General features: G+C 42.6%; 2 protein-coding genes across 7 annotated transcripts in view; one reads left to right on the top strand and one right to left on the bottom strand.

Moving 5' to 3' along the window:
- Window positions 1-407: 407 nt before the first annotated feature.
- On the bottom strand, window positions 408-16,503 carry elp3 (elongator acetyltransferase complex subunit 3). The gene is made up of 15 exons (XM_026341290.1): window positions 16,347-16,503; window positions 15,863-15,962; window positions 14,698-14,836; window positions 14,418-14,488; window positions 14,051-14,114; window positions 13,797-13,865; window positions 13,160-13,314; window positions 10,347-10,508; window positions 10,134-10,260; window positions 5,365-5,558; window positions 4,962-5,052; window positions 3,914-3,979; window positions 3,571-3,798; window positions 3,212-3,293; window positions 408-2,914 (listed from the first exon to the last, which is right to left on the bottom strand). The coding sequence occupies exons 1-15, from the start codon at window positions 16,366-16,368 to the stop codon at window positions 2,823-2,825; spliced, it is 1,662 nt and encodes a 553-aa protein (XP_026197075.1). The 5' UTR covers window positions 16,369-16,503; the 3' UTR covers window positions 408-2,822.
- Window positions 16,504-16,586: 83 nt separating this feature from the next.
- The window catches only part of LOC113149281 (kinesin-like protein KIF13B), a 28,168-nt gene continuing 25,507 nt past the window's right edge, over window positions 16,587-19,247 (top strand). For 4 of the 6 annotated variants that reach the window (XM_026341289.1, XM_026341288.1, XM_026341287.1 and 1 more), the window contains exons 1-4: window positions 16,587-16,866; window positions 17,006-17,090; window positions 17,357-17,439; window positions 18,239-18,332. In XM_026341289.1, coding sequence (XP_026197074.1) covers window positions 17,370-17,439; window positions 18,239-18,332 — 164 coding nt within the window. In that variant the 5' untranslated portion in view covers window positions 16,587-16,866; window positions 17,006-17,090; window positions 17,357-17,369. Of the gene's footprint in view, window positions 16,871-17,005; window positions 17,117-17,356; window positions 17,440-18,238; window positions 18,333-19,247 lie in introns of all 6 variants that reach the window. The other 2 variants (XM_026341286.1, XM_026341285.1) reach the window with 2 other exon arrangements.

Below are 19,247 nucleotides of genomic sequence, written 5' to 3'. Positions count from 1 at the left end.
TTAAGTAACCACCCACCTATTTTCTCACTGTGTCCTTGGCGATAAGGCTGTTGAGCTCAGCAGCGTCTGAGATGTGGACGTCACAGGGATAAGTGGAGATTTAAGCCAGTGAGGCTAGCTCACCTAACCTCCCAGCTCAGTGAGGCTGTCTTTGACCTTTACTAGCATCAGTAACTCAGTGACGCTCTGCTGGTCAGCCAATAGCTCACTGAGACAACTTCTGACCCCCGCACCTTTCTGAGCATTTAGAGGAATTAATTTAAGGCGATGGGACATTTAGAGTTGAATGTGTTAACATGGATGCCGGGAAAGGTTCTTAAGCCTCATTTATAATTCATGACATATTTGGGTCTGATGACTCCTCCAGCAGATTGAGTGAGTTCAATCAAGTGGGTATTTTCCAAAGTCACCGTCTTTTCAGCACCAAACCTGTGTTTTAACTTCATTTCTGTACAAACAACAAACTCAATATATTGAGGTCAGATGCATTTTTACGTCATTTCTCACACTCGGAATCACATTAGAGAGGAATCGATGTTCAGCCACTATGGACAGGATGAATGATTGAAGTGACTAATGACTCTTTCACTGTGTATGCAAGTACAGTATTGTAATAGAAAACATAAAAACTCTGATGAATTAAAACTATCTTCACCATTTTGCTGCTCTAAAGACTTAACATGACATCAGAGGGTAAACCTGTCATAAACAACACACAGGTGTCCACATGAATCGTTCGTCCTGTTCATACTGACCATCATCACTTAATGTAACTTCAGTGTGATGAGGACAGCTTCCACAGTCTCCTTGGGTAAATCCTTGTGGACATGCAGCTGGATGTAGCAAACAATGAGTCAAACCACTGAACCCGTGGTAAACAAATGACTGCTGCTTAACCAACTGGTCCACAGCATTAACATGCTAATGTTTGCCAATCAGCAGTAAACACAAAGTAGAGATCCTGGGAATGTTAGTTCAATTAGCCTGGTAGATGTCATGAACCAAAGCATTGGACATAATCAAAGTGTGGCTTGATGATGGCGCCACATGAAAGACCAGAGGATCACCAAAGTTTGTAAGAAGTTAAAAACCACAAACCACAAATCCCATGGCAGTGCAAGGCAAAGTGAAGGAGCTACCAACATCAGTGGGCTTCATCCTCTGAGAAACTGCTACTGTCAGAATCTGTATGGCTGCTTCAGTCTGGACCAAAGTAGTGGACCGAGTGACAGACTGGCTGCATCTAGATCCACTCCCACCATGGACTGTGGATATTAAGAGGAATGATTTCATGGGAATGCGGCCACGATGGACTCCCTGCACTTGGGAACTGTGATTCGCATTTGCACAACATACCAAGTAGTAATATTAGTTTGATACTGGATTTTTCTCAACTGTATACTGGTGAGAAGGGAAACAAAACAACATCAGCAGCTCTTGAGCTCTTCTCTCTCACCTGCTTTTGGTAATTCTAGTAGACAAGTCCTGCAACCTTGACTTCAGTAACCAGCTCAGCTATACTTCTGCTCTTATTGCATTTAAGATTAGACCATACTCTGCCTCCTCTCCAGCAAAAAAAAAAAAAAGAAAATCAAAGGAGGAGTGGAGGGGGTGGTGGAGTCCTTTCAGATTTCACAGCTGATAGCAAGAGTAAGCAAGCATGGAGAGAAAGCCTGTAAGAGGCTGAAATTCCTCACTGCGTCAAGATTGCAACACCAACACACAGCAACAGGGGAAGTCACGACACAGGGGTGGCTTCCAGGAAATTGGGCATGGCCGTTCAGCTTCAACCTTATTCGCTGCTTGATTGTTCAGCGTTTTACTGCTAACGCTTAGTCAAATAGTAAAGGCTTTCCAGTAACAGAGGGGCTGTGTGCAGCATTCAGTCCGTGTTCAACAGACAGGTAACTGATAGAGATATAACGGACGGGAAAGGCTGTGTCAAATGAGCCGGTAAACCACTCTCACGGGGCAATCATCTAGAGGCTCCAGCGAGGGTGCCACCTTTGACACTGGGGAACACATTATGGGAGGCACTTTTTCTTTGGAGCCTTCTGTTGTTTCGATCTGAAATGTCTTGCTATGATTTGTGCCACGTGCAGAACAGACATCTTAACTGAAGTGAAACATAGTGAGGTGATGTGCTCAGGCGTTTTTACCGGCAATGAATGCACGACAGAAAAACAAGACACAGGATTAACTGTGGGGCTTTAAAAAAAAAAGCTAATTTATGTAACACTAATATTCAATTTCCTGCCCTAATCTAAACTGTGCAATGACACAATAGCCGCACAGTGAGGACACTTCCCACTGCTTATTCATCCACTGCCAGTAATCAAACGCTCCACTCTTAATGTCTGTTCTGCAACGTAAACATGATTAACTTGAATCGAGATGCTGAACAGGTTTCGGATCCTCGACCAAAGCTGTGTAATGGTCACGTAGCCTTAGTACAGCAGCAGACTTTGATATACAATTTAAATTTAGACTGCAGCTGTAAAGAATGTTTCCATCTCAAGCTGATCTCAAAAACCTCGCTCACATGACACCGGCTTCATTCTCGAACCACTTTAGTTTATTCTGTACATCCTTAAACAATTTCCTTATCTAAAAAAAGCAGAGGAGAAGCACTGCAGTGTGTGCACCAGATTAAAAAAAAAAAAACAAGCAGATGCATTGACTGAGAGGAGAACCCAATTATTATCTCCTCTGGAGCATTGGAAAAAATGCTACGCAAACAGGAGGCGCGTCCCATGAATATCGTCTTGATAAATAAAAATTGTTTGTGTTAAAAACTGTCCAGGTAAAAACATTGTCCTTGTTCAGTACAGTCCAGGTCCATACAGGTCCTTCACCATGTACGGCCCCTCCAACTCATAGCCCATCTTCCTGTAGTAGTTCCTTGTTCCTACACCTGCAGAACAGAAGACAGCAATGCGCTTAGTAAAACGCCAACCACAGGAAGGTACAGTAGTGGAATCTCTCACTGATATTACTGCCATGTAAATTCTACTGTTGGTGTGGGGTGTGATTTAGAATCAAAGCATTTGAAATTGCTGTATTTTTAGTTTTACTTGGCTGATGATCCTCCATTCAACTGACACTGATAATTGTACAGACATGTTTGTGACACGGCTTAAACAGGTGCTCGTTCTCTGCCGGCTGAGGAGGGGGGGGGGACAATGCCTGACTAAGCCGTTTTGGTTCTTACCTGAGATAACAGCCAGTTTGCCAGAGCCGTGTTCATCTCTGGCAATTCTCTCTGCCTCCTCCATCAGCATCATACCGAAACCCTACACAGGGACGAGAGAAGGGAGCACATCAACTGTGTTAAAAACTCTTCACTTTCAAAGCATTTTGACCTACTTTGGTTTTTTTTTCTGGTGTTTTAATGTCGATGATTTAATGTCATTTCCAGATCTGACGTTCGTCACACTCATGACAAAGCAGGACTAATGTCTTACTGACTCAGTGAAAAACAATCAGATTCACAGTCGGTAGAGGGATGAAAATGAAATCAAATGCTGCTTTATACATACATTCTATTTGTGTATGTGTGTGTATAACCACCTGATGCTGGAACTTGCTGGGGTCTCTGCTGCTGACGGGAACTACGCTGCCGTAAACATGCAGCTCGCGGACGATGGACACGCCTCCTTTCAGCTCGGGCCGGAATGACTGTGGGGAGCAGCGGCGCAGACGCAGCAGGCCAATCAGGATGTCCTGCTCCGGATCCTCGTAGGACAGGAAGGTCTCCCAGCCGCCGTTGGCCACATAATCCCTCCGCACCAGCTCCACCTGAGTGCACACGTCTCCGTCAGTGAAAGTCGATTGCTCTTTAAATCTCTGTCCTGAGCTATGTCACTCTACACTTTGATCAGTAAAGCCCCTACTTTGTCGAAGGGCCTGTTACCTGATAAGGCCGGACTTTGTGGTGGATCTCCTGAATGCCCACCTCCCGGGTTCTCACGTCTCGACACTGGACACAGAGAAAAGATTCAACACTTAAAAGCTGCTTGAGGATGGAAACATACTTACATGTGTATGTGTACACATGTTTTTCTACTACATCTGTGTATTCTGTAGTAGCCAGTGCATTTATGTAATCCAGTTAGTAACTGTATCTCACTGATAACAGCCTCACTTTCACTCTCATACAGCTGCATTGATTTACTGCTAATGTAAATTCACCATTTCCCACATTAAAAGGAGTCGACTGGTGAAACACGCAGTGGGTTTTACTGCGGAGCACGGGAAGAGGAGTAGTTGACACGGAGGTCAGTGCTGACGATGATCTTGTGCAAAAATGCATCAGCAAAAAACAAGAGTCATTTTGCACTGTTATTTTTAAAACAGTGGGAGGAATGGACAGAGCAGGAGCAGGAGCAGCCACAGCGAGCTGTGTGGAAAAGAGCACAGATGTAACTTCTCGACAAGCTAACCTCACTGTGAGGTAGATGAATTATGCTGTATGCAACATGTAAGAGAAGCACACGCTAGTGTTTCACCACTGAGGCTGGAGGGGTGAAAAGAAGGTGTTTGTCCGCTATGTGTATTTCAGCCTGATGATCAATAAATGCCTTGCTTGTTTCCTAGCTTGCAGTTCTGTTAGGTGCAGCCAGGTGAGGTATTTTCAGCCTGGATGAACTCGGTGGATCTGCACGTACTGAAGTCGTCACCTGCTTCTACATTCGAACATAAACTCAATAACCGTGGGAGAGTAGGAGGGAGGGTGCTCCAATTCTCTGCTCCAACAGCTCTAAACTATACCCGAGAGGTTTTTATTCTGCCATCTATCATAGCGATGTATGCTAATTATTCTGACAGTCAGCATTTGTCCGTTGGCAGCCACCACACTCTGACTGTACATGTTTGGATCAGGTCCCAGCCAGTAGAGTCTATTAGCTTCCTTACTGAAAATAAGCTGACGCCAATTCTTTTAGTTCAACAGCAGGTCTCACCTCAGTGCCCATGTCCTTCATCCTGGCCAGTGCCAGCTCTCGTAGGTTGCCGTGCTCCACTCCGGAGCTCACAAGTGGCATGGGGATATCCCTGATGGATAGTACGAAACCAGGAAGCAAGGGGGGAAAAAAAAAGATGATGTATGAAATGATAGAAGCATGGCTTTAAAATGGGAAATTACAGAGACAATCACAAGAGTAAATCTTAACCAGATCATTAAAGTACTAAATATCTGTTCAGAGATGTACACTGTCTATGCTGGGAGAAGGTAAAAGTAGTTTTACATTTACCGACAGCAGTTAGTCAAAGAAAAAAAAAGTATTTTAAAGTCCTGATATCTACAACTACATTACATTATACACTGGTATCTACCGCATGTCACCTGTTCAGTCATTGTCTCACCTCTGCACACGGTACACTCGCGTCCAGGGCGGCACCAGTGCCAGGATTCGGGCCACCAGGTCCACCAGTGCGCTGGGCGTGTAGCTCTTGTATCGACCGGTCTTCCACAGCTCATACAGGCCCGTGCCGCGGATCACCAGTGTCGGGTACAGCTTTAAACCATCGGGCCTGAACGCTGGGTTCTCGAAGAACTCCTGCAATAAACACACAGATCCACAGAATCCGACGGGAAACGTGAGAGCTGAGTAATAGTGAATTCTCACAAAAGCACAAGCACCGCCACTTGATCTGGCATCAGATCTTTTTTATCACAAGTCACCGTGCTGTGCAGGAACATCACAGAGATATTTAGCGTACACCGCCATCTCTGCTGGGTTCAATTAGACTCTCATGCTGACATACATTTGCCGTCTTTAAAGTGAGAGAGAGAAATTCAGTCAACAGCAGGGAAAAATCTACACACTCAATATAAAGGGCTTCAATCGCAGAGGCACCGACTCCTAAAAATAACAACGCACCGAGCAAGTATAAAACAGATATCGAAGATGATGGCACAAACACTGCGGTCTGCTCTGCTGCAGTGAGGTGAACCAGAGTAATTTCCAGTCTTTCTCCTCCCCTCTGCACTGACTATCGTGATCAGAACCGTGAAGATCTGGAATTGAGGCCCATTCCTCGAAATAGGCCACATTATCAGTATCTCATAATCTCTCTCCTGTCACAGCTCGTAATCATACAAGGATATGCCCCACATGTCCCACATGTCCTGAACCTACGGGGAAGGACAAACAACAATGCTTTGATACCAAAAAAAGGGGATTTTATTTATTTATTCCTTTCTTAGAGATTTTGCACCTGCTCCCCTGTTGGATCGCGAATCACTGCTCCTGTTAGTTGGTGGAGAGGAAACCTGTTAAGTAGGCCTCCCTTAGGAGGGACAGAGAGCATCTGTACACGAGAGATAAGTGAGAGAGGATCTTCAGCTGGGAAGAAGTTGTAATCGAATTTCGTTATCAGGGCAGCCGTGGTAGACGCAGGGAGGATGCAAAGTTCTCCTGCTGCTCTGCTGCAGCTCGTACATGCTGCTCTGTGATCCGGACTAATGTTAGGGACCCGAGACACATGCAAGTGACAGGTAATGGCTGAAAAGAAAGAATGTTTGAATGGATATGAATAATGCATATAAAAAAACAAACAAACAGAGAGATCCCTGCTTCCTAAAGATGGCAACTAACCCTAACTGAAGAGCTCTGCACCCAGAACAGCCTGAGTGGATTTACTAACACCAATCTTCATGGAGAATCTTTAGCATTTAATGTGATTTCTCCATGGAAATCAAAGCTCTTTGCACCGACGCTGCCAGCAAACAAAAGCTGTTAAAACCTAGGAGCCGTTTTCTTCCATTCATGTCGTCCATTATTTTTTCCCTGCTTTAATCCTTGTTACTGGTCGCAGGGCAGCTGGAGGACAGGCTGATTACATACAGAATTATGGCATCACACAAATGTTGAGGTTTTCTGATTATGAGCACAATATGATCAAAACAAAAAGGCTTTGGTCTGTTTATTTAATGGATATGAGCACGAGGACCCCATCTAATCACAACTGGTTCAACTGGGATGAACTTGTTTTTTAATTTGCAAGAGGTCCCCAGTTCAACATAGTTGAGTAGTACTTATTTGGCAATTTGACACCATTTACTACAGATAGTCCCATGATGGTTAGATTTATATACATGTACAGTATATGTAATATATACAAAATAAGATTAATGCTTTAGGTGGTAAAGGATGATTCACTGTGGTGACCCCTGATGGGAAAAGCCGAAAGAGAAGAAGGATGTGGATCAATAAGTTCTTAAAAGATACGATGTGTGAGGTTAAGCTATGCAGCAGCTGTCAGCTGCTATTTCAACGAGTTAGATACATATTTAATGAAGTTTTATTGTAAGTAAATTCCTATCTAAATTAAAATCAGCTCAATAATCAATTTCAATTATTTCTTAGTATACAGTTTGTCTTATTTTACGTCAAAGCGTGTAATGTTTGGAGACACTGACACAACCAAATAGATCTCCCCGTACGTTTAACGTTACTCTACAAATCACAGCCTTCTAGATTGAGTGCTATTGAGTTCCTTATGTAAATACACTGTGTGTATCCAGAAGGTCTAACATTTATGTTGAGGACAATTTGTTAGTCATAAAACATTTGCAAAGCCAATTGCTGGAGAATCCCTGTGCAAGAGCTGTAGCAGTGACTTTTACACATCTCAGGAAAAATCCTGTAATGTTTAAATTTGGACCCCGGAGTGAAGATTTGAATAACCTGCATATTTCCCCCACGCACTCAGCATCAGGAAGCGTGTCATTAAAGATTAGATATGATCAGGAGGAGTCAAAGTGGAAGCACATGAGCGCACACTCACACACACACTATGATGTGGAGGTGTCAGAATAATAAGAGGAGGAAGGGGGAGAGAGGCAGAGACGAGAGAAGGGACACAGACGAAGTGACAGGAGAGAAGAGAAAGCATCAAGTGAAAAGTTATGAGAGGACGCACTGAAAGATAATAGAGAGCAGAGAAGAGAAAGAGGGACAAGAGACACGCAGGGAGAGAAAATATTGAGACTTCACACCAGAAGAAGACGAAGAAGAAAAAAAGAAGACAGCAGAGACAAAGAAAGAAATTAAGTCTAGGGAGAAGACAAGTGACACAGGAAATGTTACAGGAAGAGAAGAAAAGGGACTCTGAGGGCCGAATACACATTTAATCTGTTTCCCTCACTGTGCCGACCTGCTGCTGCCCTCCACATCATCAAAACACACACACACACACACACACGGACAAGTGGTGCAGTAAACACACACGTAGAGGTAATGTGGCAAATCTGCAGCCAGACACGGACTCTTCCACAACTCAAATCTCTTCTCCTGTGAAAAATGAAGCACTTGGAGCCGTTAATGTTCAGGAGCCCGGAGATCGTCTGGCTGCCTCTGCTGCTTCACATCTGACACGTTTTCCAAGAAACTGGGCTTTTTCTGACAGAATCAATGCGAACGCAGGTAGATAATAACGGCGCTCATGTGGTATAAACCTATTAGAGCGGTGCCAGTGTAAGGACGGCAGCAGGACAGTGGATGGACAATGGAACATACTGTATGTTCTACTGCGTTTATCCCAAGAGATACTGTAGGCGAGAGCTCACAAATGCACGTTAGATAGGAAACAAACCGTGTGTGTGTGTGTGTGGTCGCCCCTCTGAGCGGAGGAAACGCGTTTCCACATTACATCTCAATGTTCCATTTCTGTTTGTTGTCTTTCCTTGTATGATTTGTTGCTCATTACATGGGAACATTGAGGCCCTGAATGTTTTCATCTGTGTAGAAGACTAAACACTGTTCTTTTGTAATGTAACACCCAGTGAGTCACCACCCTGCCAGCAATCAGACAGCAATAAAAACACAGAATTAACAGACAAAAGAGAGAAATTGGTCCTATTCCTGGCTCTCAGAGAGTGACTGACACATTTTAGTAAGAGTCGCAGGGATCCATCAGTCACACCTGCACCAATTAGTAAAAGCTATTCTTTCCTTTCGTCGTGAGTCTGATCACTTGTTTTCTGTTTTGACGCCGTGAAAACAAACCGAATGAGCTGGAATTGCGCACGGCCTCAAACGGAGCCTTCATTTACATCCTACAGTCAGGCACGTCAGGAAAGAGCGCCGTCTTGATTCCGCACATTCACATTATAGCTGGGTTTTCTAATCAGACCGGTAAAGTGAGCCTGCTGTCGAGAAGCATCCGGCAGGATCTTCTGTTGAGGCACATCACAGTTGGGACCTGCGACTCGATTGCCACTGATCTGCCACTTCTATTTTAAGATGCTACACGTAGGACTTAGTTGCTACTGTACCACTGTGAGGTAAGTAGTGATGACGCACTCTGATGCCAAGTACAAGAGGACGACGTGATTGCTAATGTCACAAACAATAAGCCTAATGATCAACTTGGTGCCTAACTGTACTTGTATTATTTTTAGATGGGAGTTTTTACTCACTTTGTTTGTTGTGTGAGGAAACTTAGTCCACCTGAAACTACCATATATCGTATATCATACATAATATCCAAGCTAGAAAACACTGTTACGGAATAGATTAGAGTCATGGTAGGGGTCCTCCTGAGCAGTGAATTAACTAAACTCTGGTCTTAGTCTGCAGGAACCCCAACCTCACCTCTTACACTGAAAAAACAACAGGTGAAGTAAGTTAACTCCTCTTTTATCCACTTAAAACCCAAGTCTGATTTTCAACAGGGACGTCTTTCTATATCCCCATCTTTTCCGTCCGTATCTCCACTATTAAACTGTCAAAATAAGGCAAAAACGTACTCTGACACCAGTAGATAAATAAACTGAAGTGGAGATACCGAGACACTGGGGAAAAGTGATGGAAAGACAGTTTGCAGTTGTTTTGAGTCTCTTTTGGTTATTTTATATTTTATATTTTTATAGTGTGGTCATTTTGGATTTTTAATTCTTTATGGTCTTCATTGTTGCTTTGCATGTCACTGTGCTCTTTTTTTCCTCAGTGTAATTGTTCTGAATATCCTTGTAGTCTCTGTCTAGTCATACTCATTTAATATGTACTTATATGTTTTCATGGTTGTTGGATTGACCCTTTAACTAGAAATATTAACAGTTACCTTTTTCATTCAGTGGTGCAATTCACTTGAAATATTGTGGTGTGTTAAATCATGCCCACACTTACAATAAACTGCTCAACATCCCTCTCCATGCCCACGTTGGGCAGGTCTGGCATCATGTGGGCAACCACTTTGAAGCCGGCGTCCTTTGCCAGGTGGAAAGACTCGCACACGGCTCGTACCGTGTGGCCTCTGGAAACACACATGGTTCAAATGAAGAGCCAGCCTTTACGGTAAATAATTACATTATCATTAAACTTCTTCCCTGACACACTGACCTGTTGGTGTCGCGGGCCACGTCTTCATACACACTCTGGACTCCTATCTCCAGCCGGGTGCAGCCGTAGCCCAGCATGTCACTGAGGTGTCTCTTCAGGCAGTAGTCAGGACGCGTCTCGATGGTGATTCCCACGCATTTGGTGTTACTGCGCTCGGAGTACCTGCAGGAGAAAACCGTCTCAGTCTTCTCTGTTGATGTGATTTCTGCTCATTAGATGTTGGTACCTTATATAATAACATTCCTTTAATTTCACTCTTTAGTCTCATTGACTGTGCTGGAGGGCCCTAAATGCTGGGCTCATTTACCAACATCAATTTACATGCTGTGAGTCTGCACGGCTCATTATTCAGACAGTTAACACTAGCCTCACATTAAAGTCGCACTAATGCAACGAAGGAACAGATGACATAACGCATAACAAAATGTTTGTTATGCAGAAATGTTAAACGAGATATTAATGACTGTTTGCTTTGTGTCAAAAGCAAGTTAAATACTTAAAGTTTTTTTTTTTACTGTATTTTTACATATCCGTGTGTGCTTCGTATAAAATAACACGTACAAAGCGCTCACCCTGCTAACGAAACAAGTATCTGACGGAAGGGTGTGCCACCAGAGAAGTAAACATGCTCGCTATGTGTTGACTGTAAACCTCAACAGTCCTACATTGTGAAGCAAGAATCTCAACTAGTTCATTTCAATCTGTGTGAACTTTAAATACTTACATTAAGTCCTTCCACAGTCAAACTCCTCACCTGATTGAGCGTGAACATCACAGTGACTCAACAAAAGCAAACACCTCTTTATAATCCTAAACTTTATCCCAGTGGTCGTCCAACACTGGGCTGACCTTAAACCTTTTTAACTGATCATCCATTGAGTTTTATACTGTATGCACTGTATGTCACCAACACTCATAAAAACAATTCCAGTCACACAGCAGCAGATCTGCTGATTAGAGAATCAACGAGGCACCAACAGAAGCAGCCAGATGTCCAAAAAAAAAAAAAACCTAGAGATGAGCCACCACATTTCTCGTCTTCCTTAAATGAAAACTCGGGACAGATATCGTCACAGCTTCATCTAGTCTGAATCAGACTGCTGTGCTACTTTCAAAGCTATTTGAGTCACTGATCGAAATCACAAGAAACAACACAAGCAACCAGACAGACACATCTCATCTTGGAACACCAGCCAGCTGTCATTTTCTCCACTCCAGCTGCTCCAATGACCATTAGCTCCCCTCATGCCAGCTCGTATGCCTTCTGATTCCGTATCTGCTGGCAATAACTGTCCATTTTTTACAGTCTGCTGGCTGATTTACACCAATTACAGGAGTTTATGCTCCACAGAGGATGATCAGATTGTATGAGATGAATCAATAAAAAGTCTATTATCGCAGGCGATTATCTCAGGGTATCTCATACGTGATCGGATCAGGAGCCAGGTGAGCATGGTGAGAACACATGCCAGCGTGCACGCACACTTTCATCGAGAAACAAAACACACACACACGCACAGAGAGAGATAAGGGCTGTCCCCAGCTAAACCAAGTGCCCCCTCTTTCCCAAACTGAACAGCAGCCACCACAATTACTGTAATCATCGAATCTAAACGAAGGCTGCCGATAGCAGAGCAGGGCAAACTCACACCTAACACTTTGCTTTCTCACACACATAGACACAGAGGAGGAATCACACACTCAAGACACAAACCGGCCTTCTGGGTCTTATCGGACTTTAGGGAAGTAAACAGCCCCTGCTGACAAACAGCCTCCATCCTGTGAAAAAGCCATTATTTGGTCCAATCATCTGTGTGACGTCTTCAGCAAATGGCTATTTCTTCTTTGACTTTGAACCTTCTCCAAGTCATCTACAACGCTGCTTCTCATCCATACTGAGCAGACATGAGCTCAGTGTCATTCAAAGCTGGCCTAACTGGGTAAGTGAGAAATCAATGGAAGTAAGTGAAGAGGACTTTGTGAACGTGGCCTCACTTACTGCGCACCTGAATTTTGAATAGCTTCATTCAGCAGCTTAATCTGGGGAGATGGTCATCATATCTTACCTTCCTGACGGATGTATAGTGCGACACTGACTGGAAACATTAGGGAAATTGAAATGTTCTATACGCACAAACTTAGAAGAGTTTACGTTGGATCAAAATAAAATGATAAATATGTGAGGATTTACTACTTTTTTCAGTTTTATCTCTCATATTCTCTCATTAGGTTGATGTAAGTGAAGAATTATGCTTTTTCTGTCATATAAGAAACAGGAGGAAATATTGAGCATTAAGTGGAAGACAACTGAACAGCTGTAGGGATAAAGCCACAAATGGTGGACTAGCTCCCTCTGCTGGATGCTACTGTTTTCTCTCTCATACATGTAGAGTACTTTGTATGTACAGCATGTAAAAATACTACAAAATAAATATACTATATAATAATATTACAAGATATAATAGCTAGCAATGTCTGATAGCCTTAAGGTGACCGGAAGATGAAAGCAAGAACATCACCACCAAATAGAATAGCACCATTTCCAGCCTATCAGTTGTTATTCATACCAGTTTGTAACAACACGTTATGCAGTATTTTGTGCATACAATCACCACTGCAACGTGTCCACTGACAAAAATTAGACAGCAGGGGGACTCCTGAGGTTCTACAGGTCAACCAAGACTACAACCTCTATTGTATAAGAAATAATGTTTTGAGAAGCAGAGCAATATAACATATATCAGAACACATTTTTTGTTGACCACACATTGAATTGATTGCTTCTGTTGAATTAAAAACCCCAAAAAGAGTACCTGACAGCTTCTGCCACGTTGTTGGAGGTGTGACCTGACAGGGCATCATGTAGGTTTCTAATGAAATAGTCTCTGTACTCCTCAGGCAGAGCCATAAACGTCCCGCCCATCACGATGAACTCCACCTTGTCCACACTATGACCCAGCTGCTTCAGCTGCAGATCACACAGAGAACACACAAGAATTTGTACAACTAGGGAATAAAAATAACACTTGTAAGTCAAACCGCAGAGAAACACTTAAAAAAATGTTAGTCTACAGCATAATATTTATTACAACTGAAACTTTAAACAGCTATGAAAAAGCAGAGTGCTGCAGCAAATTGAGAATCGGGATGCTTTAATGAATAACTCTCATCTGTTGCATTACTGTAGATTAATGTGGCTATACATTTAAATAACTAGTGTAACTGAGGTCAGGTCCTGGCAGGAGGGGAAAAGCCATGACACACATTAGAAATGGCTATAATTTATACATGTATGCAATTAAAGCTGTCACAGTCTAGAAGCTGATTCAGAGAACTGGGAGTTCGTCTTGTGATTATGTGAAGGTAACAAATTCCACAGCTTCCCAAACTGAGGCAACACCACCTACGACTAAATGAAATAGCCATTAAAGAGACGAAACACCTGCTGACCTGCTCCACTCTGTGCCTGGTCTGAAGGTAGGGGTCATACCGCGCTCGGATGGCTCTCATGGATGTCGGCTATCAGAACGAGAGGAACAAAAAGGGTTAAAGCCAAGAGACGAAGAATAATATGGTAAAAAGATAAAAAACAGCTGCTAGAATAACAGTGAATAAAACAGGCAATGGTTTAATAAAGACATCTCCTGTAGACTACAAGAAAGACCTTCTTATTTAGATACTGAGGCAGAATAACACCAGCTCACCTCATAGCCAGTGTAAGACTGTGTAGAGTACTCGAAGTCTGAGTCTGGACCTCCAGGACAGTAGCTACAAGAGAAGAGGAGGATAAAAATTAGACTGAGTGGAAATTCATCATCAATAATATCAATAAACCTAAGAAGAAATAATGACATATATACAACTAAATCTAAATGTCTAAATTCCATCTCGTCTCTTGCACTATTACTCTCTTCTCTCTTTTGGTCTTTGTACGTCTGCGTGTACAATACACACATAACACTGACATACACATATCGTACTCAGCTCACATCTACAGTAAACACTATCTAAATAAATCCAACACACAATTAGCACCTATGTGCTAAATATTAGGAAAACATAGTAACTTACACACAGATGTTGCCTGTAAAGCTGATGTGTGGACATCGATGTGGTTTGCACATCACAGCCACAACTGCAATCTGCACCACAGACAGAAGCCATACATATTTGGAGTTAGTAAAATATTTAACCATTAATAGTAATATAACAGCACCAATAAGAGAACATTCACATAGTTAAAGAGTTGCCGTCACATTGATTATGTTGGCTTCATGGTTGTAACCTTACAGCATTATAAAATGCTGACTCCCAGGTCTGACTGACAGATAAGAACCTGACAGCTACGTACCCCACTGGCAGTGCGGATGGGTTTTGCCTTTAGTTTGGGCACCAGGGCGCGGCGGTATTGTGGAGGAACAGCGGCGATGATGTCCACAAGTCGAGGCTGCGCTTCCAGTCCATATTTAGCTGAGGTCTTGGTCTTAACTCTGTGTGAAAACAGGTTACACTGATCAGCAGTCTGCAGTACAACATGAGAGGGCCACCTGTCAGTGACTACTAAATGCTTTTTGTAGACAGACAGTCTTTCTTTGATTCTTGATCTTGACTTTTAACACACTCTTCCTTGTAGATCACAAATCCTGAGATATATTAGGCACATCTTGTTTAATACCTACCTACAGATTTTTAATGATGTTCAAGACGAGGGATTGTGTTGGCCACCTTAAAAGCATCAGCATTGAAATTTGGTTTGGCTCATTTCCATGTAGTAGAAGCCAGCCTCTTTTCAGTTTCACCTTCTAGAGTGAAGCTGCAGGGAATTTGCATCCACAGAAGAAAGATACTTTTCTTCCCTCTAACCATATCATGTTTTCTTGGCCCACTGTCTGTCACTCAATCCAAACAAAGAATAAGATTGGCTTTCCTATGCCTGATAGTTGGCAAATGTTCCTTTTAATAAGCAGTTTTTCTCTGTTTAGGCTGAGTTTTAAATTAATCTGTATAAGCAGTGGTGTTTTGGAAAACACCACTGGCTTATCCAGATGTTGCTCTGCAAACTTCAGACATTTAATTTTGTGGGGAGGTCACAGGAAAGGTTTCCTTCTGATGCCCAGCAGATGCGCATGTTTTCTTAATCTTCCAGATCTTGTACCGACTTCCACAGTTCCCACAGTAGAAACCTCATTTATTAATATCTTTATCTGCTCTGTAGCTATCAATTAGCTTCATTTTAAATTATTGCTTAATGACTTAATGTTGGCTCTGTCTCTTTTACAAATGCCAAAACTTTTGATAATTTTAAGTTAGTTAAATAAACAATAAAATAAACAGTAAAATAGCATTAGCATTTAATTTAACTTATTTTCTTTTAACATCTCAGTTCAATGTATTAATCAACACAATATGAACATTTCCCAGAGCAGCCCAAACTGCATAAATGTTTGTATTGTGTAGTTTAAAGCTAATTAAGGTGGTTACAAGGAGTATGTATGTCGATGATAGCAAACACTTACTTGTTTAGATTGATGTCTTTGCCTTCTTCATGAGCTTCAACAAGCTGCTTAATGACATCAGCAATTGTCATCATCATCAGCTCAGCTCGGCTAAAGTCACCTGAAAAAGACATTGTTTAAAGTGACAATTATTATGTTTGACATTAGTTTCTCTTGCAAACTCCATGACTTTACTGTAACTGTGTGGCATTAAATAAATATAGAATTTAACAGTAGTAAGTTTGTAGCTAGTTAATACTTGCTAACAAGCTAGTTGTCGATTACATGTCTACTTCCCAAAGGGTGACGTTAATAGTAGTGTTGTTTCAAGCCATAAGTAAACCTGCTTAGGAAATTATAAAATAATTAAACCAAGTTATATCACTGTCATGTCTTAAGTCGAAGGTAAAGTAGACTTGCGGTTAGCATTAGCAGCGAGCTACATCCAGCTGGACCAATTTAGAAAGCCATTTCAGTTATGGTAAACGCTTTGTCGCTCACGCACTCTTTTTCTTTGGCTTCCCCATGTCTTCCTTTAGGCACACAGTACAATACCGAACGAGCTAACGGTAGTTTAACAATTTACATCTGCTGTTAAAGTCAGGAGGGCTGACAGAAATAGTAAACAACTCCACGTTGCGTCCAAACACGGCATCTGTCGTACGGCGGTACAACATGTCGTAAAATGGCGTAAACGCGGCTTTTCCTGAGTCAAAGTTACAGATACTTGTACGAAGTTGCAATGTTAAAACACTGCAACCGTCTACGCGTGTATCAGTTTTAATGAGTTTTACATGAGAATACTTTAGTATCTTCCTGACTTGTGCTTGTGGATCCGCGCCGTGGCGCTGTAATCCGGTACTGTGATGTGCGGTAGGACTGCAGCTCCGGGGAACTTGGGACGCTCAGTAAATCTCACCGCAAATCTGTTTAGCAGCGACTTGACATGGCTCCACTGATCTCTGCGGGACGTTTCAGGAAATGCAACAGGTGGAACAGCCCGAGACCATGAACCGCGGACTGTCGTAGGTGCATTTTAGACATTGGAGCGGACACTGCTCCTTCTTCCTGCATCATTTGACTGGGGTTGTGTACTTTTATTAACATATTTGACCCTCTCTCTCTCTCTCTCTCTCTCTCTCTCTCTCTCTTTCTGCTACCCAGCCTGTGTTAGCGTGCCAGGCTAGCTGCGGTGCGTCAAGGTGTCTGTGGGAGTCGGACACGGCAACACTTCGCACTCTCTCCCTCGGTTTGTCCACTACTCTTAACGACATAGTTCGTAATTTAACTTCATTTAACTTTTGTCTGGTTTTCTACGAGCTGTTCACGTTGTAATAACACACAGGAGTCCGTGTCGTGCTGTTTATTTATAGTTTAGCATCACACGCACTGACGCTGCGTTGTCCAAATAAATGGACGCGTTGCAGTATAAACTCAGAGTGGAAAGCTTTAGTTTGAGGTAGTTTTTAGGGGAATAAGTGGGTTTAACCGTCTCCTTTGACGTGTTTACCGCAGGTCAGGTGGCACCATGGACGACAACAGCCTGAGCGGCTCCAACGTAAAGGTCGCAGTTCGTGTGCGACCCATGAACAGGAGAGGTGAGAGCAGCGCTGCACAACACGAACCTAACGCTAGTTAAACACCCAGCAGGAGAGTAATGGTTAAAAAAACACACTGAAGACACACTAACATCACACCCTGACAGAAGTGGGACTATAATGCATGAGCAGAGACGTGTTTAATGCACATCATCAGTCATTGACTCTGACAGCAGCTTGAGTTCTACCTTCATCGTTGTGATGTCACCTTCTGATTGGGTTTTTTTTTTTTGGGAAAGGGGTTTTAAAAATGTGCCATCATTCCTGTCCCTAAAAAGTAGTAGTAAAAAGTAGTTGCACCGCCGTCCCTGCCTTTAAAATCTTCTACTGTGGGTAGGAACGAGGAAGAAAAGGTGTGACCTTCTTTTTCTGAGTGTGTGTGTGTGTGTGTGTGTGTGTGTGTGTGTTTAGGGAGTACTGAGCCAGTTGTAATGTTTGCACTGGTGAGTCCTTCATGAATCATAATCAATAAAACTTTTCCACGCCTCTCCATGTTTGTCTTGCAGTTACCATGAACCGGAACACACACAGCGTTTGTCAGCTGCAATTAGAGTTGTCAGTTGCTCCAAACAAGTGTTATGATGGCCATGTGTCATTATTATCATTATTTCATTATTATGTTGTTTAAGCAATTAAAATAGTACATTATGATGATTGGAGAATTACAGAGAACATGTTTTAGGTCCAAAACTACTACCTTTAGTTGTGTTCCCACACTTTGTTACTGACAGCATGAATAGTCAGATTATTATTTATTCAGTTTTAACAAATTATTTTTGAACTTTTTGTTTCAATCCAGAAAAAGATCTGAAAACGAAATGTGTAGTGGAGATGGAGGGGAACCAGACGGTTCTGTATCCAGCCATCACCAGCTTGAATAAAGGAGACCCCCGGTAAGCAGCGATGTGTCACATGCTACTTTATTATCCACTTATTATTCACAGGCCAGTTCTAAACCAGCTGAATCCTCTTGCAGTTTCCTTTACTTGGGATTTGACTTGAGACATGTTGGTCTTAACTTGGAACTTTATTCAATAACTTAGCAAAACATCAATGGATCATTTACAAGTGATCCAAACTGTAGGTGCTGTGCTCTTGACCAGAGAGGTCTCATGTACCTCCAGTCGCGACCGCTGCTGTCAAATTGGAGATTCTAGTGATTACCTTTAATTACCTTTGGCCACCAGTAGGTTGATGAGGTCCTATTCATTGCTTCATTTTTAATGACATATAAAATGGGACAGGAAAGTCATCACTTGAATTCCCTCAGGATTACTGGCAGAAGTTCAGTGGGACTTTAAAAAAAAAAACAAATAATTAGCATGCAGTTGCTTTGGCTAGCTAAACTCTCTCTCTCACTCCACCCGTCCTCCTATTGCTCCTTTTACATTCCTCCTCCTCCCAATTCTGTTCTTCTTGCATCATTCCTCTCTTTACAAAGGGCGTGTCTGTTCTAGCTCAGTCCTGCTCAGGTAGTCAGTTGTAAATTGAAGGAGCAACAATGAAGAGGAGGAGACACACATTCTGGGTGTCCCGAACCCAGAATTACAGTTGGTGCATCCAGCCATTCAGAACTTAGATCAATGCAGTGCATGCAGTGGTAACAAAATACCAGAAGGTATAGGCACAAAATGTGTGTAGATTGTTATGTGTGTTTGCATTTGAAGAAGCAGTTCAGTTTTTCCCTCTTCTTCCTCCTGCAGCAGCCGCAAGGCAGTGAGTCAGAGCATTGCAGGTAGATGCTCCCTGGAGGTTTTGGCCCCTTCTCAGGTTACCTTGTTCACTTTTTAGGCCTCGGGCCAATCCCC

Source organism: Anabas testudineus, chromosome 24 (assembly GCF_900324465.2).
Source record: "Anabas testudineus chromosome 24, fAnaTes1.2, whole genome shotgun sequence".
Classification (NCBI taxonomy): Eukaryota; Metazoa; Chordata; class Actinopteri; order Anabantiformes; family Anabantidae; genus Anabas; species Anabas testudineus.
Note: the sequence above shows the minus strand (reverse complement) of the source record. Positions and strands in the feature narration are given on the sequence as shown.